Source organism: Pteronotus mesoamericanus, unplaced genomic scaffold (assembly GCF_021234165.1).
Source record: "Pteronotus mesoamericanus isolate MK-2021 breed Mesoamerican mustached bat unplaced genomic scaffold, CSHL_Meso_final contig_182, whole genome shotgun sequence".
Classification (NCBI taxonomy): Eukaryota; Metazoa; Chordata; class Mammalia; order Chiroptera; family Mormoopidae; genus Pteronotus; species Pteronotus mesoamericanus.
In genome coordinates this window covers 5,137,666-5,159,565 of record NW_026555078.1, presented here as the reverse complement: position 1 = coordinate 5,159,565, position 21,900 = coordinate 5,137,666, and the positions used below count along the sequence as shown (strand labels likewise).

The following is a 21,900-nucleotide window of genomic DNA, read 5'->3' as shown; positions in this document are numbered from 1 at the left end:
TATAATAGACATGCAATAATCTGCATGTATTGAAGGTGCACAATTTGAAAAGTTCAGACATACATACACACCACCCGTGAAACCATCGCCGCAACCGAGAGGGACGCCCTCACCCCCGCCGAGCCCGAGCCCTGGAACCCCCTTTCTCCATCTTCTCTGCTCTCCTCACCCCCGGACGACCACTGCCCCGTCTGCTCTCTATCCCTACAGGCTCATTTGCATTTCCTACCCTTTTATATAAGTGGAACCACACCGTATGTAGGGTTTTGTATCTACCTTTCACTTAGCATAATTATTTGAAGATAACCCATGTTGTTACATGTATCGATAGTTAACTTGTTATTACATGAGCCCACTTTCATTAACACTCATTCAAAGATTCAAAATTCTAAAACCAGAGTTCATATAATTCCGTTTCAAAAATAGAACTGTGTGTACAAAGATCACTGGAATTATTTTAAAAAATAACATTTACATTTCTTGATCTTAAAAAAAGCCTTGCTCAAGACATACTCCATGTTCTTTGTTTTTTAATAGAAATGATTTTATGTAGATATATGCATTTTATGTGGCACTTTGGAATGTGAATAATCTTTAGCTAAAGCAAATGTGGTTGAAAACTTGTATTCCCGCTGGACACTCTTTCAGACTTTGTAACACTACTATGCTAAATACAAATCTATTAGTGGAATAGTTGACTGACAACATAATTATCACATAAACTTACTTAAAAGTAACATTTGCCATTGTCTTAAATAATTTTTCTTATGATACGGTTAAACTGTATATGGTTGTCCCAAATGAATCTATAAGGGGAACTAATCTTGTCTTTTAAAATAGCAAATTTCTATCTATCAAGGTTGAAACTATGCCACCTACACATTACTGATGAGTTTCTATTCATCTAATCCTTTACATTTTAGCTGCAAATGAAGTGTGGAATGAGAAAAATGACAAGGAAGGAGGAGAAACGTTACCTGTTTTCCTAATTTTCTAACTGTAAACCAGTGTTCTTTATAATTGCATATAAATGATCTTTCATTTCTAGAAAAGGAAAAAAAATACAGACCCAATATTAAGTTTGTCTACTGGCAAGGGTTATATAAAACTTGTAACTTAAGGTGTTTACAGTTAGGTATCACTGATTTCTTAAAGGGTACAAACAGAACAAATCTATTTGCAGATCTGTGACACTGTGCAAAAATGATGGCATCACACAACATTCAAGGATCAGCTAGCTCTGTGCCCACAGACCCTGAGCTGCCAGGATGGCTGAGAGGGCGCCCCCAAAAGGTGAAAAAGGGAATGGCACAGGGCACATCACAACAAAGGCATTCAAAATATATTTTTCTCTTTTAAGAAATAATTTAGGAAAAGAAATGTAGGAAAAGCGAATTAAAATCTTACATGGGATCGATCCCAAGCCTCTGATACTCTGGACTGTTGAACAGGATTAGTTCTAAACCCCAGACTTTCAAGGCATTGCTTATAACCTGTTGAAAAAAATAGCAATTTTTCATGAGCTAAACCGTTCGATTCCAAATTTAAGTAGGGAAGCCATGTTAGCTATGCAAACAACTGTTCTTCCTATATCAATTTTCCCAGGTGACTATGGTTTTAAAAGAGTGTGCGTATTTAAGATATATCACTAAATCTATAAATAACATAGCATTATAAAAAAGTATATAAACACAGCATTAAAAAAAGTGCTTCTAGGGACTTCCAGTCACGATGGCGGCATAGGCAAACATGGCTCGCCTCCCCACACGACCACAACAAAATTATAACTAAAATATAGAATAACCATCACTCAGAACTGTCAGAATTTGAGTTGTATGGGAGTCTGACAACTACAGAATTAAAGAAACCACATCCATCCAGACTGGCAGGAGGGGCACAGATGTGGAACAGGTTGTCCCACACCCACCTGTGGTGGATAAAAAGTTGGGAGGGACACCTCAGGCGCGAGGAGCTCCAGCCCCACACCAGGCCCCCCAGCTCAGGGCTCCAGGGCCAGGAGGACACTGCAAAGAGGCCTGCTCCAAAGCATGTCATAATTAAAACGCCAAGAGTCAAATATAAAGAGGAAATCCTCAAAACAGCAAGGGAAAAGAAGTTAGTTACTCACAGGGGAGTTCCCAAAAGACTGTCAGCTGATTTCTCAAAAGTAAATTTGCAGACTAGAAGGGATTGGCAATAAATATCCAAAGTCATGAAAAGCAGGGACCTACAGCCAAGATTGCTCTCCCCAGCAAAGCTGTCATTTAGAATCAAAGAGCAGATAAAGAGCTTCCCAGACAGGAAAAAACTAAAGGAGTCCAACCATTACGAAACCAAACATATGAGATGTTAAAAGGGATTATTTAAGAAAAAGAAGATCAAAACTGTGGGCAATAAATGCGTATGTAGCAACAATTGAAGCTATAAAGCAAACTAGGCAAACAAGAAGAGCAGAGACAGAATCATGGATACAGAGAGTTTTGATGGTTGCCAGATGGGAGGGGGGAGGGGGAGAACGGGTGAAGAGGTGAGGAGATTAAGAAGTACAAGTAGGAAGTCACAGAATAACAATGGGAATGTACAGTACAGTACAGGAAATGGAGCAGCCAAAGAACTTATACGCGTGACCCATGGACATGAACAACGGAGTGGGGACTGCCTGAGGGAGTGGTGGGTGCTGGGTGGAGGGGGGCAAAGAGGGAAAAATCGGGGCAACTGTAACAGCATAATCCAAAAAATATACATAAAGCTTCTTAACACTAGGTTTCTGGGATATTCTGGGGATCCACGAAATTCCTAGAAAAAACGGCCTCAAAAATCCAGATGTATAGTCTATTCGTAAGTGCTATTCTGAAAAGTGGTTGCGCGCGCGCCTGTGTGTTTGAATAATTTGGCTGCTATGGGTCCTGCTATAAAAAGGTTGTATTGCAACTCACTTCCAGGTATGTCAGTAATAGTGATAATTATACGTCAATTAAAATGAGTTCTTTCTAGGGATTTAAAATAAAGTTTCCATAGATTTTAAACATCTGTTACATACTTATAATTTTAGGAAAAAAACCAAAGGGAATTCTGATTATTTCAAACGGTCTGGAAATAAGTGGGAGCGCTCTGAAAATTCCCGACCTACTCTCCCAGGCAGCTACCAAAGAAAGCAGCCACTGGCGCCAGCGCGCAGAGCGGGGCGCCACACCTCCCAGGCCACGGCAAGTGCCAGCCCCCTTGGGTTTCGGACCGCACCCCAGCCTGCCCCAGCCTGTCGCGGTGGCTGCTGCTAAAGACATCTGCAGACACAGGTGCCCCGAAAGAGCTCTGGACACACCTCCCAAGCATTAGAAACAGAATGAAAGACCTCCAGAAGAAGAATCTCACAGTGCAGCTTCCTTTGAATTCTATGAGTAATATATATGGTTTTTAAAAAAAAGCATAGCCACAGACCCTAATAAAAGAACCCAGTCCCAGTAGGCTGATTTAAAGGGAAGGTAGCAAGGTGTTGCATTTTCTCAAATTTACACAAGAGACAGTAAGTTTAAAAGACTCTGACTTAGTGGAATTAAGGTTATTAGTATCCACATGCAAATTAAATAATCTTTCAAAAAACCCGACTCTAAACTGAAGGTTCTACAACCCCAATGTTCATGTTTATCTGTATAACAATCTAGTACACTAGAGTACAATCTTATACTCTTAGACACAATCTATTGGAGGAACTTCTGAGGGTCACATCATTATAGTGATTGTGAAAGACGCTCATATCGACCATCCCCTGAGCTTCAACAGAGCCTGGGACAAAAACAACAGTTAGGACTTGCTTGTGACTACTTACTTGAATAGAGAAAAAACCACTATCATCCATATTTCCAGAAGGCTGCTGTTTAATTTGGATGGGTAGTTGAGGCAGGGGTTGAGGGTGGAGAGAGAAAGAAAGACTGTTATTAGTATCCACATTCAAAATAACATCTTGTGCATTGCCATTTACAAACCAACAGCAGAGTTGTAATTAACAAGTCAGATCCTGATAGAAAGAGTGGTTCTCTTCTAGACAATACCACATTTTTCCTTTTTTTCCCCCTTTTTTCAATACCCACTTTAAAAAAAGAAAAAGCAACGTGGTGAGTTTAAAATGAATACCTGTAAAAACGTGCGGTAGTCTTCGCTGGTAACACCCCCCTCCGCCATCCTCAATCTCTCCTCTTCGTCCAGCTGGTGCGCGATAGACGACAACTCCACGGGGCTGAAATACTCTCCTTGCAACAGATTATTCAAGCAATGTTGAGCACAAAGTGAGCCTTCTTGCTAAGATTTCCAAAAGAAAAAAATTCCAATGTGATTTGTTAAACAGATTTGTACCGAGTCTTTCCTTAAAGGGGAATTTAATCATTAACTTCTTAACACTGTCAAAACTGAACCTTTTTAGCTTTAGACTAATGGGACTAACATAAGGCACAAGCATTTTCATTTAACATTTACTTTATAATTCTACCATTAATGAAACTACAATAATTTAGCTATATGATCAAAAACTTAAGAATGATTTAAACAAACATCTATAAAATACACCAAATTTCATATTTCACTAAAAATTATAAGCATTTATCCTCCCTCACTTTTGGTGCCTAAAATAAAGTCACCTTTAGCCATCCCATGGCAAATTACTAATGCTGAAAAGAAATTTTAATCCCTAAAACATTTGTTCTTCTAACAAGATAATCTCTACTTGATCTAAATGCTTGTTCATGTAATTTCCTATCTCAAGAGCTGACAACAGGTCAGAAAAATTCTGTTGGATGATAATGAAGACGTGCAGCTACAGAATTGAGGTTTTCTCCAGGGAACTCTGAAGATAATACACACATAGTAAGACCGACCGAAAGCACCCCTGGTGCTCGCCCCTGGACAAGCTGATCCCGGGGGCTGCATCCAAGCTCAGTCCCCACACAGTCACTGATTTGATTTCCTGTTAAGAGGCGGCGGAGTACAACTTCCCAAGGGCCCCAGGGCCTTCGCGTGCTGGGCAGCTGGCTTACACAAGACAATCCAAATCTAGACCCAGGCTGCCTGGCACTGAGCAGCCTCTTATCACCACTCTACAAGCTCACCTTCGCAAGCTTGCCTTATAAGGAGAGATTCGCAGGTGAATGAAATCCCTCCTGTGAACAAAGGCTGGAGGTTTGCCTCTGTGTGGGAGGATGGCAGAGGGGAGAACACGTTCTCCGGCTAACCCTGACCAAGTTCTCCCTCCTCCTGCTAACCCTGGCCCTCTAAGCGCTCTCTTTCCACAGTAAAGTTTATTCCATAAGACAGCCTGCCTGCAATTTGTTTTGAGCTAAGTTACACAATAGATAGTGACCCCAAAGAAGAACTCCTTGCAAGACATATATTCTTTCTGATGAGTTAATGTTCTAGGAACAAAATTCAGCTGCTGAAAAAGACATAAGGATACATATATAAGGAATAGGAAAGCAGGACTGAGACAGTCTGAGGCCGAAATAAATTTACCTTCATAACCTGGTCCCTCCTAGGCCTGTTGGCTAAGGTCAACTGCATAACCTGGTATGATGGTGAGAGAGGACTTGTGTCTACTTCCTTTTCCCTCTGCTGTTTTCTTACACCAGAGAGCAACTCCCCCTGATCACTACATGCGGACTGAAGTACACACAGACATCCTACTTGTGGTCTACTGAAAAACAACAAGGCAGACAAGCATTCGCAAGAGGAGAGCCAAATGGCTAAAAAACACAAAAAGGTGCTCAACTTCATAACCATCAGGGAAATGTATTGAATGTAAATACTAAAACCACAATGCATTACTATTCCACACTCTCCAAAATGGCTAAAATATTGGAGAGAACTAGAGACATCAAAATTGTCATTTACCACTAGTGAAAGTTTAAATGCGTATAACCACTTTGGAAAACTATTTGCAGCACCTACTAAAGCTTAACATCTACATACCCGATGATCTAGCAATTCCACTACTAGGTACAGAATGCAAACAAAAGAAATGCAAATATATGTTCATCAGAAAACATATATAAGAATGTTTAAAAAAGCATTACTTAATTCATAATGGCCCCCAAATTGGAAACTACTAAAATGCCGATCAAAGTCAAATGGATACATTGTGTTATATTCACAAAGGAATAGCACATTAACAATGAGAATGAATGAACTACAATTACTTTCAACAATATGGGTGACTCAAACAATGTTACCAAAAGAAGACACAGTCAAAAGAGTACACAGTATATGATTCCATTTACAAGATTTCAAAAACAGGCAAAACTAATCTACAATGTTAGTAGAATCCTAGAATTCAGGAGCGTTTACCCTTGAAGGGGGAGAGGCAGGGATGAAAGAGTGAGTAAGGGGGCTTAGCGAATGCAGGGAAAAACGTGTTTGTTATTCAATCACAGTATTATTTACACATGTTTACTTTGAGAGAATTCATTGAGCTGCACTCTTATGACCTGTGTGCCCCTACATGTGTTATATTTATTTTAAAAATTCAAACAACAGCCCTGGCTTGGTGGCTCAGTTGGTTAGAGCTTCATCCCAATACGCCAAGGCTGCCGGTTCAGTTCCTGATCGGGGAACATACACACAAGAAGCAACCAGTGGATGCATAAATAAGTGGAACAACAAACTGATGTTTTCTCCCTATTTATAAAGTGAATAAATAAAAACTAAAAAATTTCAAACAATAAAAAAGCCTCTGCTAAGATTCAGCTATTGCATACAGCAAAAGCTACCTAATATGGTGACCAGACAATGAATTTTCTGGGAGCAGTCTTAATGCAAATTTTCTGCCCTGCTGTTGGGCTACATGCCTCAGTTTAGTGCTCAGAAACTAACGTGTTTAATGTGTTTAATACCATACGATGTCCATCTGGAAAAAGTCCAACCATTGTTAGCGTAACTGGAACAGTTTGCATAACATCAATGTAACCAGGCAGCCAAGGAGAGTGGACTGGAATGCACATGGGTGAATGACGACTTAACTGTACTAGTCAGTGGGGGTGGTAGACACTGTTGACTGAGCATGTGTACTGTGTGGCTGTCACATTCATAATGACTGAGCGAGTAGAGCAACAAATCTGCATCAAACTTTGCATTAAGGTTAAACACTCTTCCATGGAAACTATCTGGATGATTCAGAAGGCCACAGCTATGGGCAACTGGTGATTGGCAGCTTCATCACGACAACATGCCCATTCATGTATCATGTCTGGTACAGTGCTTTCTGGCAAAACATCAAATCACGCAGGTGACTCAGCCCCCCTACCGCCCAGATTTCACGCCTTGTGACAACTGGCTTTTCCCAAAACTAAAATCACCTTTGAAAGGGAAAGATTTCAGACTATCAATGAGATTCAGGAAAATAGGATGGGGCAGCTGATGGCAATTAGGAGAACTGTGTGAGGTCCCAAGGTGCCTACTCTGAAGGGAACTGAGGCATCACTGTCCCCTATGTACAATGTTTCTTGTATCTGTATCTTCAGTAAATGCCTCTATTTTTCATAGTATGTGGCTGGGTACTTTCTGGACAGACTTTGTATATAGAAACAGTGACATCCAAGAATTTGATTTTAAAAAATGAAAATTATGCACTTGAGTTCTAGCCAGTGTGGCTCAGTTGGCTGGAGCATCAACCCATAACCCAACAGTTGCAGGTTCGATTCCCGGTCACAACACATGCCTAGGTTGTGGGTACAGTCCTGAGTATAGGTATGTATGATCCCCAGTCTAGGCATGTATGGGAGACACCTGATCAATGCTACTCTCTTGCATCAAAGTTTCTCTCTCTCCCTTCCTCTCTCTCTAAAAGCAGTGACAAAATATCCTCAGGTAAGGATAAAAATATTGACAAAGGAGAAAAATATGCACTTGAAATCAAACCCTGTCTAAGTAAAACTGTATTGCTATAGGAAATAATATCGTTCTATACTTGTACTATGATTTAATGGAAAGAAAGAACAAATTGTCCCATCCAAATTTAAAATCACTTTTTAAAGTCACAAGATGAATCAAATTCTACATGGATAAAAAAAAATTGTACAATGGCCCCTGTTAAGATTATCTAGCTGCCTCTCCTGCAAACTCCCCAGCCACTTCTTCCTCGTGCAGCTTTAACCAAAGCTACATAGAAGTTCACTTTGCTATAGTCAAAGTTCACAGGCATTCAAATTCCATGATTTCAGGCCCAAACTTTGTCTTGGGATCAGAGGATGAACAAGTTGCATCTCCAGTTTTACCAAGATATTTTATAAAACCACAAAAGGGAACAGCACCAAATCATCCCTCCATTGTCCTCAAAGTCTTCAGGGCCAACCCGAAACTAGTTCAAATTCCCATAGACACTACTGACAACAGAAACTAGGCATAAACCTAAGGGTGTGCTCTGAAATGAGCCAACCGAGCAGCACTTCAACGCCTGTGAAAAACAATAAGGTCCCACCCCATACTCAGAGTGAGGTTCAGCAAACACACGCATCTGAATAACAATGGCCAGCAGTTCCACAGCACAATGTGCCAGTTAGCATTCCAACCACTCAGAACTCTGAGGCAGACACTTTATTATCCTCAACCCACAGAGAAGGAAACTAGAACACAGAGATAATAAGTAACTTCCCTAGGATCATACAGGTAGTAAGTGGCAAAGCTAGGCTCCAAGCCCAGGCAGGAGCTTCAAGTCTGTGTTATCATCACTTCCTCAAGCCACTCAGGTGGAATGCGGTTATTACTAAACCTCAACTAGACTGAAGATGGCCAAGAACCAGCAGTCAGGAAAGAGCATAATAGATGCCATAAAGTCAATGCTCAGCATCTTTTCAGTATTTTCCCTAATTTTAAATATAATCCCAACAAGTTTGTTTACCACCCTCAGTTTACATTATGTAAAAGTACCAGTTCCGATGGCACAGTGACCTGAGATCAGTCAGCAACAGAAGAGATAACAAAAGCAACAGAAAGCAGGCAACAGAACTAAAAACAAAAACAAAACAAAACAAGCAGTTAGTGGCCAGTTACTATCAGGGTTTAAGTTAGGGACTGGCAAACTCTCAATCTTGAGCCAAATTCAACCTGCACCTGTAGCTAAGAATGGTTTTATATTTTCATACAGTTGTGAAAACACACATAAACAAGAACATGTGACACCATATACGACCTGCAAAGCTTAAAATATTTACAGAAAAATTGTTTCGATAAACAGCACCACATACATCTTAGATGCTCAAAGAACCAATTTATTCAAATACTTATTGAACATCTACTACGTGCTAGGCTCTAAAACAGGTAATGGAGATATAGCAGTAAACAATTTGTTGAGTTTACATTTTAACTTTATAAAAGGACCCTCAAAGTGACAACTCTGAATGTGGGGAAACCAACATTCCAAGGGGAAAATGGCTGCAGGTCCCCTTTGTAGGCAGGTACCCCCAAATGCACAGCTTCCTCAGAGCCAGAGCTGGCCCTCTGGTTCTCCAAACCCAGGACCTAGCAAGGCTTAAATATACGCGGTGGAGGGAAAGGGAGGATGCGGAAAAAAGGCACATTCAGTTCAAGCATCCCACAAGAAACTGTGATGAGATTAACAATGGGCCTTATGATTAAAGGTGCTTTCTAAACTCCTGAAATATGCCTGAAGAACTTTAATTAAAGAGCCTTCATTTGCAAAGCACATGTAAGTTTACGATAAGGGTAAATATATTCCTGAAGTATCTTTAAGTTTACAAACATACTGGTAATTCAGTGGCTTCTTTCAAGTAACTAGATTTCCATAAGGCTATCGCTCTGTTTCTTTTCATCCCTCCGTTTAGTAGTTACCTTTACTGAAATGTATCTAAAACAGGAACAATATTGTTACAGTATACATTGCATAATTCTCAATAAATGGCATCAAAACATTTGGTCCTATACCAAAGATTCTGAAAATCAGTTAATAAAATTTTGTACATACAGGGTTCTCTTCATCCAATCTCCTCAGCCGAGCAACTAAATTTCTTGTCCAAGTTTCATAAATCATGTCAATCAAGAGTAGTGATAACTCTACCAATGAGTCCTTCCTCCTCACACACAAAAATTGGTCTATTCTAGCGCCAAAACTTTTTGAAATGTTTTCTATAAAGAAAAGCATTCCATTTAACAATTTGTTTAGATTTATGCTGTGCCTCTTTTAGTCTCTGATTGCTTTATTTGATGGTTGTGTGTGTGAGTCTTTTTAAATAGATAAATGGTCATTTACAAGTATTTAACAAAAGGAAACCTCTTTTCTCCTATCAAATAGGAGCCTTCACCAGCAACCCTTTCAAAACATGAAACTTTTATGAAACAAAATATCATGTGCCAAAGTCGTCCCGAGCAAGGTTTCACTCACATCCAAATAAATGGCTTGATAATTGCATGTGGGAAAAGACGAGTTTCTCCACATGCCACAGAGTAGCTTTTCGAGTGCGTGGTCATTGAAGAATTAAAATAAAACAGGCTAGGCGTACCAAAACACTATCATTCCAGTCCACCCCTAATACCTAATAAGCTGGTTTCCTAATCCGGAAAGATGGGTCTACCGAAAGAAATGAAACCTAAACATTTCGTAACAAAAAACTCTTGTGATGACTTCCCTGTTCACGGGCGCACAGGACTGCATACTTCACATCCCTACATGGCAGGCCCTCCAAGGGATGGAGCCAAGCTCCCAGAACTCAGAGACTCACAGATCTGGTGCAGCAGAAAGACATGAATACAGCCCCGGGGAGCTAACTGTATGGGAGATTCCAACGTAGACTTGAGGAGCCCAGAGATGGAAAAGTTAATTCTGCCAAGGGTGGGACTGGAAGAGTTGGGAAGGATCGAGGGAGGTGTCCGAGAGGTGACGAGCTGCGGATAGTTGGGAGAAAGGGACTGGAGAAGGAATCAATCCTACGGAAACTGGAAAGGAAGCACAGGAGCAAATCCACTCGGTGCCACCCCATCTCTGGTGCCCCGCGGCCCTGCTCTCACTCCCTCCGGCACCTGGGACGTCCCTGGCCCTGGGATCCCCAGGAACCTCGGGCACGGGCCTCAGGGACAGAGAGTGCGGTGGGGGCTTCGGTGAAGATTCCCCTCCCGGTGAAGCTCCTCCCCGCGGCAAGATCGGGATGGGGGCGACACGAGCCCCACCCAGCTCTCGAGAAGGCAGCGAACCGCGCCACGTCAGCCACGGCACTGCACACAGGTAACCCCCGGCCGCATACACTCACTTTCTCGTGGAAGATGGACTCCATGTTTATTTGTCTGGAGCCAACCGCCCCCGCGCCGGACCACCCCCTACTGTTCAGCCCCACCCCGGCCCCACCCCTCCTCTCATCCCGACCCCGCCCCAACTAGGCCCGCCCCTGGACACGTGTCTCTCGTAGACCAATCATCCCCGAAGATGAGAGTCACGTGGAACGAACGGTGAGGGAACGCCAGGGCTGTAGAGGCGGAGACACGTGACCTTTGTAGCACGTCCACCCATTCACTGTTAGCTGGCGGGTTGAGGGTGCTGCAGCGCCACCTGCCGTTGGGAGGATCTTCTCCATTTCCCACCAATTGCTATAGATTCTTAAGGACCTCCTGGGTTCTATGTTCTTTTTATTTTTCACTTTACTTTGTATTTTCTACTTATGATATCTGATTACAATTATTTGATATAGTCCTCCTCCATTCCACTAAAAGCCTCCTTAAGTAACAGGCATCAGCCCTGGCTCAGTAGCTCAGTTGGTTAGAGCATCATCCCTATACCCCAAAGCTGTGGGTTCCATCCTGGTCAGGGCACATAAAAGAAGTAACCTGTGAATGCATTAATAAATGAAACAACAAATCGAACTTTTCTTTTTCTCTCCCCCTTCCTCTCTTTCTAAAAATCAATCAGTTTCCTTAAAAAAGAGAAACAGGCGTCATTGCGTTTCCCGATACATACCACTTGTGTAAAAATGTTAATATTTATATAGGGTTTACTGCAGGGTAGGCACTCTTCTAAGAGCTCTGCATATATTAATGAATTTAATACAGCAGTTGATGCAAGCATTATTATCTCTATTTTACACATGAGAAAACTGACACACAGGTTTTGGAGAGCACAGTGTCCAAGGTTCTGGGCCGCAGTCAAAATCCAGTTACAGGTGGTTTGTGTTGGGACTCTGAAAAGGAAGTGTCAGTTGAGGGATGTGAAAAGTTCAGTAAAGTGTGTGCAGGGGATGCTGATGAAGCTAAAGGCATCGAACAGAAGCAGATCTTGCACACTGAAACCAGGTTAAGTAATTATGTCGAGTAATGGTTGGATAATGGGGGTTTGGCGGTGGACAGGGAGTTGTTGCCATAGAAAAGGTGATTGACACCACAAGTGTGAGTAAAATCACCAAGGCAGAAAACGAAGGGGTTGAGAAGAGGACCTAGAGCAGAGCCCTGAGAGCAGAGGACTAGCCCAGGAGCAGGGAAGAAGAGCAGGAGCATGTAATAGTACGAAAGCCCTGAAAAGGGAATGTGTCGTGCAGCAGCCATGTTGCTATCGAGAGGGCCAGCAACATAAGGACAAGGGCCCACTAAATTTTGCTATGGAGACCACTGGTGACTAGCAAGTGTGGGTTCAGAACAGAACGGGCCCAGGGAGGGAAGGGAAGGATACTGCTAGTGAGGTCCACGTGCTCCGGGGAGGGTTATTATTCTTGGATGGACATTTTTGGTTACTTCTTAACTTACAAATAAAGCTATGAACATTCATGACAAAGTCTTTGCATGGACATGTGCTTTCATCCCTTGGGTGACACCTCACAGTGGAACGGCTGGGTCATATGGTAGGTGTATGTTTAACCTGCAACTGCTTGCGATTTTCAGGTGTTCCACACCCTTGCCAATCCTTGATAAGACCAATCTTTTAAATTTTAAGCATTCTAATAGGTGTGTAGTAGTGTCTCGTGTTTTTAATTTGCCTTTCCCTAGTGACTACTGATGTTGAACAGATTTTTATGTGCTTATTTTCCACCCTCCTATCTTTTTTGGTGAAGTGACTGTTAAGACCCTTTGCTTATTGTTGTGGCTCAGTGGATTGAGTGCTGGCCTGCAAATGAACAGGTCACTGGTTCAATTCCCAGTTCAGGGAACATGCCTGGGTTGCAGGCTAGATCCCTAGTAGGGCGTGTATGAGAACCACACATTGATGTTTCTCTCCCTTTCTTTCTCCCTCTCTTGCCCTCTCTCGAAAAATAAAATCTTTAAAAAACCCCTTTGCGTATATTAAAAATTGGGTTTTTCTTCTTCAGTTGTTAGAGTTTTTCACATATTCTAGATCCTATGCTCTTTGTTTTGCAAATATTTTATTTCAGTCTGTGGCTGCATTTTCATTTTCTTAATGTTTTGAATAAGCAAAAGTTTTAATTTCAATAAAGTACAATTTCTTGATTTCTAAAATTAGTTCATGTTTTATGTATTACACTGAAGAAATCTTACCGAACACAACATCACTACAATTCTCGGCTACATGAGTGTTAGCAAAAAGAAATCTTAGCATCACCCTTTTAAAGCTCCTTGAAGCACATGGTTTGAAAACATTTTCGTGAAAAACATCTGAGGAAAAAAAACTGGCTACATGACTTAACGGTATTGTGATCTAAAATAAGTAACAGCAAATTAAATGCTAATTGTAAAGTTAGCATCAATGTACACAATCTGGCACTCAGTGATTATTTTTAAAGCTAGTGTGCCTATTACTTGAAACGTGAAAGATTACTTCAGCATTAAAAGAATCCCATTCCAAATTGTTTAAATTAAATGTTTTTATTTTTCTCAAAATTTAAAAACTGTGAACATTCTGTAATTCAGCTCCAGCCTTTACTTCCAGGTGACTTCTTCATTGGGTCTCAGTTCCCTGTGTGGAAAGAAAAAAGGAAAGGAAAAAGTATAAATAAAACTTTTATAAGGGGATCAAAAGGAAAATCAGAATAATATGAATTCAATATTTTATATTCTACTAAATTGACCCATTAAATTCTTTTATGTTGAATCAATATAGTCATTCTATTCTCTCATGATTTTAAACGTTCCCAATCTTTTCCATTATATTTTTCCAAATTAAAGAACTCTAATTTCTTAGTCTATCTTCATATGAAAGCTCAATGAGTTCATTTAATGTTTCTAGGCCCTGTCCAGTTCATATTATCTTTCTTGAAATCCTTGACTGTGAACCTCCCCTACAATGACTGCGACCGCCACTCCGCTCTCCTATCCCCTGAGCTTCCTTCTACCCAGCTGCACGTCTTCCAGGGGCAGACACCCTGTCTTGTTAACTCTCCGCTGCCAGAGGAGCCACCTCCAGAGACACAGCAGAACTAGGTGGCTACCAGTTGCCATTCGGTCACTCAACCACCATGTCTAAAGCTCTCAAGCTGTGTTGCTGAGAACTGAGCACCAAGCTGCAACTGCTACCATTTATTTCAGCTCCACAATGGCTTAAGTGAGACAGGATATGATAATATATGTGACAGCTGTATAGAAAGTAGGCCTCAGTGGGCTGGTTTAATTTAAAACTTTGTTTCTACGTTAAAATGCATCCTGAATTTAAAAAAAACGGGGGGAGAGGGATTTTTCAAAGATCTGAAATAGCCTGTTTATAAAGTGAAGACTTGTTTACATTCCAAATGTAACTATACGGTTTTATACAAGTATTAAACAACAAAACCACAAAATTATACCACTTAAACCTAAGCCCTTGCGATAGGGGGATTAACATAAACATATATGGTAATAACAATACTTCCAAAAGCTGGCTAATTAATTGTTGATTTAAAAGATGCCCAAACTAACCTTTTATACAACAAACTCCTGTTCCGGAAGGTAGTTAGCTTTTCATCATTCTTTCTGTCTAGATAACATCCAACGACAAATCCCATAGGGACAAGTATGTGTACCCAGTGGTCACGCACCATCTGAATTAAATTCATCTTGAATGCTATAAAGAAAGAAACTGTCAGAAATATAACTGCCTTTGAAATATCTTTTAAATTGCATCTGAAACAGGAAGATAGGAACAGATGTTAAAAACATAAGCCTCTTTAAATTTGCTTGGCATCAGCACATAGTACTACTTAAAATCCACTTGAAGATTATATAGCTGACAATGATTAAGTGATTAATATAAAAATTACAATGCACTGAGTCAACTTGTTAACTTTTCCCCTACTTTCATCAGTGATATGATACAGTTCAGAGAAATGCGGAGTATAAAAAATTCTACCAGCAAAAGCTGAGTATTTGTACCCACCTAGTATTGACTTAAAACTTTTAAATGTGTAAAATACTTTTAGAAACTCTCACAATGCTAAAACAAATATAGAATAGTACTCTTTTGCCAGAAGCAGAATTTTTTTAAAAAAATGTTTATTGATTTTAGAGAGGAAGAAGCGTCCGCGTCAGGAGAGAGAGAAACACCAATGTGAGAGACAAACATTGATCGGTTGCCTCCCATATGCGCCCGAACTGGAGCTTGAACCTGCAACCTTTTGGTGTATGGGACAACATTCCAACCAAGCCACACCAGCCAGGGAAGAAGCAGAATTCTATAGATAAAGCTATAATTACTGAATGTTAATTTTTCAATTAGCAATAATCTTGTCTTGAATAAACCTCATGTGCTCTCATACTGCCACAGTGCAAAGCCGAAAACTAATTTTTGAAAGGAAATGAAAAGATCAGAGAGAAATTTAAAACAAACATATTTAATAATGCCACAGTAGATCTGAAAGTCAATTAAATGACTCTACAGCAGCTATGGAGAGAGCTTACTTTTATAAAATGACTATTAGGTACCAGAGACATCACAGTATAGTCCTATATATAGCATAAAATAACTATTATCATCTTCAATATAAATAAGAAAGCAACTTAACCCAAATAAGCATTAAGTACAGAGCTGGAAATCAAACTCCAGTTTGCTCCAAAGCTCTGGATACCTTCGTTATACCACAATACCTCTCTGAGAGACTCCTCCCTGAACCGATATTTATGGTACTTCAGAGCTTTTAAGTCCTGAAAGTTTCCAAAGGCAGAGGAGGAGGAATATGAGAACTAGAAGTCATCATATGGAAAATAAATTTGCACTAATTCAATAAAAACATAGTTGAATTGTCATTTTTCTGTAAAAATCTGCACCTAAAGATGAAATCATAATCCGCCCCTGGCCCTGACCGGTGTGGCTCAGTTGCTTGGGCGTTGTCCCCCAAAGCAAAAGGTCCCTGGGTCAGTACCTGGTCAGTACCTGGTCGGGTGTGTGCGAGAGGCAACTCACCGACGTTTCTCTCACATCAAAGACTCTCTCCCTCTTTCACCCTCCCTTTCCCCTCTCTAAAAATAGTAAAATCTTTAAAACAAACGAACAAAAACACAAAATACATCCTATGTGCATGAATCTAAAGTGAATAAGCAGGCCCTGGCCAGGTAGCTCAGTTGGTTAGAATGCGGTCCCAATACACCAAGGCTGAGGGTTTGATCCCTGGTCAGGGCACATATGAGAATCAACCCATGAATGCATAAAGTGGAACAAGAAATTGATGTTTCTCTCTTCCCCCTCTAAAAGATCCATCAATAAAACAAATGAATAAATCATAGAGAATGGCTGAGAAGACAGAGGACACCTTAGGAAGAGAATTCAGTCGTGCGACAGGGCTACCTTCTGAGAGATGCACCTTGAGGTGACTGCGTCACTGTGCAAGCATCAGAGTACGCTGACACAAACCTAGTTGGCATAGCCCCCTACCCACCCGGGTATGCGGTCCAGCCCGTGGCTCCCAGGCTACAAACCCGTACAGCTCACTGCTGTACTGAAAATAGCAGGCAACTGTAACACAAGGGGAAGTAACTGTGTAACTAAACATAGAAAAGGTACAGTAAAAACATGATATAAAAGGTAAAAAACGGTGCGTCTGGATAGGGCACTGGCCGTGAAGGGAGCCTGCAGGACAAGAAGTCGCTCCACGTGAGTCAGTGAGTGGGTGGCGAGTGGACGTTGCTGGACACTGCCGTGGGCTTCACAGACACTGTCCCAAATGCCCTCCCCCGGTTCCTTCCGGCAGGGTCGGAAAGAGCACACAGCAGCTGTCAGCGCTGCTCCGCTCCCTGCGGAGGGAGTGGGGCTGGGGTGATGGGAAGGGCCAAGGGGGAGCTGGCTGCGCAACGTGTAGACACTGTAGCGGTGACTTTCAGGAGGGGTGAAAGGCAGCCCGAGGGTCAGCGGGAATAAGAAATCAAGATGGAGAGATAAAGGAACATAGGGGGCTGTCAAGGCAATGTGGTTTTGGCTCTTGCATATTGGTGCAGCGGTCAGATTGAGGAACTTTGTGGTATTCATAAAAAAGCATTTTTTTTAATTTAAAGATTTTTTTAATTTATTACGTTTTACAGAAAGGAGAAGAGGAGAAAGAGAGGGAGAGAAACATCAATGTGTGGTTGCCTCTCACACGCCCACCCCACCCCAGCCCACCCCCCCGCCTTGGGGACCTGGCCGGCAACCCAGGCATGTGCCCTAACTGGGAATTGAACCAGTGACCTTTTGGTTCACAGGCTGGCACTCAATCCACTGAGCTACACCAGCCAGGAAAAAAAAAAAAGCATTTAATATGGACAGGGTGTAGCATACAGGACACAACAGTTTGACTTTGGAAGTTTGTTTTTGGTTCCACTGACCCTATCTGGCACAAAGGGCCCTCTTGGCACCGAGCAGATGGAAGAAATAACTCATCTGTGCTTTACATCATTACAACCTGAAAATGTTTCCAAAGTACACAAACCAGCTACCTCTCTGCTACCACAGAAGGCTTTTACTAAAGTGTCGGCATTGAGTACGTGTTAAGGTAGGTCCTGTGGACCTGTGTCCTTGTACAGGGTCTAAGGTCCCCAAAGAACAGTTTACAGCAATGTTCTCTGGAGACCGTCGAGCTGGACCTGGGAGGGCGGCAGTGCCCTCTGACTGGACAGATCTGGGGCACAGGTCAAAGTTCCCCCACTGTGCAAAACATGTCACTGGCTGATGGACCAGGACATCACCTGTGCACCTGAAACTGAGCTGCTGTGCAGGGAACCTGTGGCCAAGTCCCAGATACTCATCCCATCAGAGAAAAAGAAATCCTCCTGTACCACACATGCTTCCATTCCTTACGGGAAACTCAGCTCCATTATAATCTTCTGCACATAAGGTCTGTTGTTGATGAAATGTCGTTATATGGCGCAGGATGTACATTACTGTCACCCAAAGTGCTTAGCCCTAAACTGTGCTAGAATCATGTAGACTGGAATCCTGCCTCTCCTTCTAAGACACTGGTTCTCACACTTACACATTCTGATTTTTTATTTCTCAAACTTTAATCACTCACTTCTATTTAAGTACACTGGGTTAGGAAATGGCCATGAAGTTAAAAATTTCACCATTACAGTCATGCCTTGGTGATACTGCAGGTTTGGTTTGCAATAAAGCAAGTGCCCCTATAAAGTGAGTCAATCTTTTTGCTGGTGGAGGGTCTAGCCTTCAATTTGTGAAAAATGGAGCACCAGTGAAATGCAATACAGCAAAGTGCAATAAACAAGGACAGCTATACTGTACACTGTCCTTCATAAAGTGTAATATGACAGAAGGTTCCGGTCTCATTGTCGCTAATATAGAAAATTATGGTGTATTAGTTTAGTATTAGTATTAGTATTAGTAAGTATGCTGTTAGTTTTAGTCTATTGTTTACAGTTGGAATCCTCGAGCTTGACTGCACATCAGTATCACCTGAGGAGTCCTTTTCAAAACAGGGACTCCTTGGCCCTACATCTGGGATGCGCTGGAAAAGTCTGTCTAGTTGGAAGAGCTAATTCTCCTGCTGATTTGCTGCAAATAGTTCTTGGACGTATGAATGTAAAGGTAACTAATCTGTTTTTTGTGCTTTTTTTTTTGTAAGATTTCATTTATTTATTTTTAGAGAAGGGAAGGGAGAGAGAAACATCAGCGTGTGGTTGCATCTCACGTGCCCCCTACTGGGGACCTGGCCTGCAACCCAGGCATGTACCCTAACTGGGAATCGAACCGGTGACCCTTTGGTTCATAGTCCAGCACTCAATCAATGAGCCGTATCAGCCAGTAAAGGTAACTAATCTTACCTTACTTCCTAGAAGATCACAGTTGTATCAGCATTATTTGCATTCAGATTCTTCAGTGCTTTCTGATGAACACTTAGATCATTTACTTTTTATGATTCTGACCACTGCCCATCAAGTTAGCCACTTGTTTTATAAGCTTGAGCCAGTCAAGTATTGGAATAACAATGAATGCCTAAGTCAAACAGGAAAATGTAACTTTGAAAGCACTAAACTGCAAAAACACTAGACAATGTAAGTCTCTGTAGAAGTCCATCGCCATCTATTCTGCCACGTCTTAAGTTCCTTAAACTTCTGAACAGGGATCAGTTCTAGCCCTCAGCATAACCGTTAGATACTGTTTGTATTAACTAACAGCAAACAAGTACTTGGGGACTCTCAACTCAAAACTGTTTTAAATAAGCCCATGACCACCTGTGGGCTATCACCCACGAATGCTGGTACTCTTCCAACATGGCTGGAAACTTCTGTCTGGCTCAACTCAGAGCAGAGGAGGTCAGACACACCACTGAGGCTCCTGCTGAATAAAGGTCTTACGAGATTCTACAGGTAAAGACAGTGGGACTGATAGATAAAAGGATGCTGTACATTTAAAATCCAGAGTGGGATTAAACCACCATGAAGGAAGCCTGGTTCCATCCCTAAGAAGTAAATGACCAATCTTAGTCCCAGAGTTATTTCATATTACTATTGTAAAATCTACAATTTAATGAACTTTGGGAGCAGTAGCATTAAACGTAATTTTTCCTGTTTTTTCACTGTGAGTGGATGACCAGGGGAGGCAAAGATTTTTGGACGTAAAAACTGGGCTAGAATGACTCCTTGGAGGATGGTCAGGAGAGGGAGCATGGCAGGCTTTCAGGCTCCTGGGGACGGGCCCAAAGCTGCAGGGGTGGGTAAGGGCAGTAAGGACCTGGGACGGGCTTGGATGCAGAGTGACATCCACAGGGGTGGGCAAAAGAAAGTTTAAAGTTGTTTATTTTGGTATTATTATTTTTAATTACTGTATTATTTTCCATATGAACTATAAACCTACTTTGCCCAACCTGTATTAGTGTCTTCTCTATATGAAGACTCCTAAGGAAAATTTTGCTCTTCCATACTTCAGAAGTGGGAGTAGCTATGGTATTCCCAGCAGGGGGATACTGCATGTTGGTTTTTATCGCATGGACTCAAGAAATCATAAAACTGACCACGTTTTTTTCCTAGCTCTAGAAAGAGTGGACTCTTACAGCGCTCTGTGAAGCACTATTCGTATTGTTTTCCATAATCACCAACTCATGTGATCCCCACAGTACTAGACAAGTATTAATTAATAACGCAGTAGGCTTTTTCTCAGGTGAGGAAGTCCAGGGACGGTCAACTCGCCTAAGGTCACAGGTGCAGTAAGCAGCAGAACTGGGATTAATAGGTTCTCTGATCCAAACTCTGTTTGTGCCTTACTGTCTCTTACAGTAAGTATAGAGGTAAATATTCGTATCAGTATCGCTCTTCACTCCACCTTATTTTTCCTAGTACATACTACTTTTTCTTCAACCCAGTTTTTCCCGTTTAACTTCTAAAAATAAAACCATCTGGTGTGTACTTTAGCGAGCCCGAATTCACGTTGGAAAAATAATGATGATTAGACATTTAAATATATGTATTTCTGTTTTCTAATTGGTTCCTAGCACATTTTATATATTTTACTCAAAAAGTGTTGACAACCTATACAATGGAGTACAGGATGCATGGAGAAACTGAACCCCTGACGTCACCTGTCTTCACGACACATCCACCCAAGAAACCATGCACAAAGTAAATACTACGTTCTTCCACCAAAGTGCACATCTTGTGGAATGGTGGGCTCAGGAGGGCTTCAGATTTAGAAGCGGGAGCAAGGTCAGCTTCCAGTGGTGGGGAACGAGGAAGACAGACGCAGGGGCGGGGACGAACGTCGGATGCTCCCTCCGAGCTGCAACCTAGCACGGGGTCCCTGCCGCTATCCTTTCCGGTCCAGTCGGGGGCGGTCGCCGCGCGATCTCTTAATACGTTTCCCAGTTACGACAGCCTCAGACTACTATTCAACACACTGGGAACGAGCGCCCAGCCGTCCACCAGAAGAAACCGCCCCCCGCCCCCCGCCGCCTTTTTCCATCTCCTTCCCTCTGAACCCGAGGCGGCCCAGGCCACCCCCCAGCTCCCCGACTCCATCGTCGAGGGCTTTCCTAGGAGTGCACCGTCCCCGCCTGCACAACAGAGGCCCGCGGCCCCTCGGCCACCCTGCACCCACCTGCGGTCCGGGTGCCAGTTACGACCCCACGACCAAGGACAGCGGCAAGTCCAGCCTCCGGCGCCGGCGGAAGCCAGGGCCTTGGGACCCGCCATTCGCCGCGCCCGCTCCAAAACAGGGGTGGCATCGCGACACCATACCTCTTTTTCCTTTTAATATTCAACTCTTCTCATACTTATGTAAGATTTATCAATTACAAGTTCTTTAAAAGTAAAATTTAGGTCACAGGTGATGAGGCTTGTGTAAGGGCCGTCTCCTTCCTAAAACTTCGTTCCAGACACTACCCCCGAAAGTGGTATCGCCCTGGGTTCCCTCAGCGGCAGCGTTTGGACTCCGGTTTCAAAATGGCGGCCGCCATTGAGGACCTTCTGTTGGCTGATTATCACGGCTGCTGCTGAGCGAGCGTCAGCTTTCCTCGCTCTTGAACCTGGATTCGACGAGGGGTTGGGAAGGGCAGTGGACGGTGTTGGGGGAGGACAGACGAG

The 21,900-nt window shown here is 42.2% G+C and overlaps 2 protein-coding genes across 4 annotated transcripts in view; both read right to left on the bottom strand.

Moving 5' to 3' along the window:
* ATXN3 (ataxin 3) overlaps window positions 1-11,299 on the bottom strand; it is a 33,618-nt gene extending 22,319 nt beyond the window's left edge. For 2 of the 3 annotated variants that reach the window (XM_054567123.1, XM_054567124.1), the window contains exons 1-5: window positions 11,241-11,299; window positions 4,132-4,296; window positions 3,827-3,871; window positions 1,408-1,493; window positions 978-1,044 (exon numbers count right to left, since the gene is read on the bottom strand). In XM_054567123.1, the coding sequence (XP_054423098.1) occupies window positions 978-1,044; window positions 1,408-1,493; window positions 3,827-3,871; window positions 4,132-4,296; window positions 11,241-11,264 (387 nt within the window). In that variant the 5' untranslated portion in view covers window positions 11,265-11,299. Of the gene's footprint in view, window positions 1-977; window positions 1,045-1,407; window positions 1,494-3,826; window positions 3,872-4,131; window positions 4,297-11,240 lie in introns of those variants that run through there. The other variant, XM_054567126.1, reaches the window with a different exon arrangement.
* A 2,476-nt stretch (window positions 11,300-13,775) lies between these two features.
* NDUFB1 (NADH:ubiquinone oxidoreductase subunit B1) lies at window positions 13,776-21,557 on the bottom strand. The gene is made up of 3 exons (XM_054567120.1): window positions 21,416-21,557; window positions 14,821-14,965; window positions 13,776-13,885 (listed from the first exon to the last, which is right to left on the bottom strand). Exons 1-3 carry the CDS (start codon window positions 21,540-21,542, stop codon window positions 13,849-13,851), a joined length of 309 nt encoding a protein of 102 aa, XP_054423095.1. The 5' UTR covers window positions 21,543-21,557; the 3' UTR covers window positions 13,776-13,848.
* Window positions 21,558-21,900: the final 343 nt, after the last annotated feature.

Excerpts from the sequence above, each read along its gene's own strand:
- NDUFB1 (XM_054567120.1), bottom strand. The coding sequence starts at position 21,542 with ATGCCACCCCTGTTTTGGAGCGGGCGCGGCGAATGGCGGGTCCCAAGG. Across the intron at positions 14,966-21,415 it reads AACTGGCACCCGGACCGCAG|CATTCAAGATGAATTTAATT; the intron begins GTGGGTGCAGGG and ends CTTTCTTTATAG. Across the intron at positions 13,886-14,820 it reads AGGAGTTTGTTGTATAAAAG|GGAACTGAGACCCAATGAAG; the intron begins GTTAGTTTGGGC and ends CTTTCCACACAG.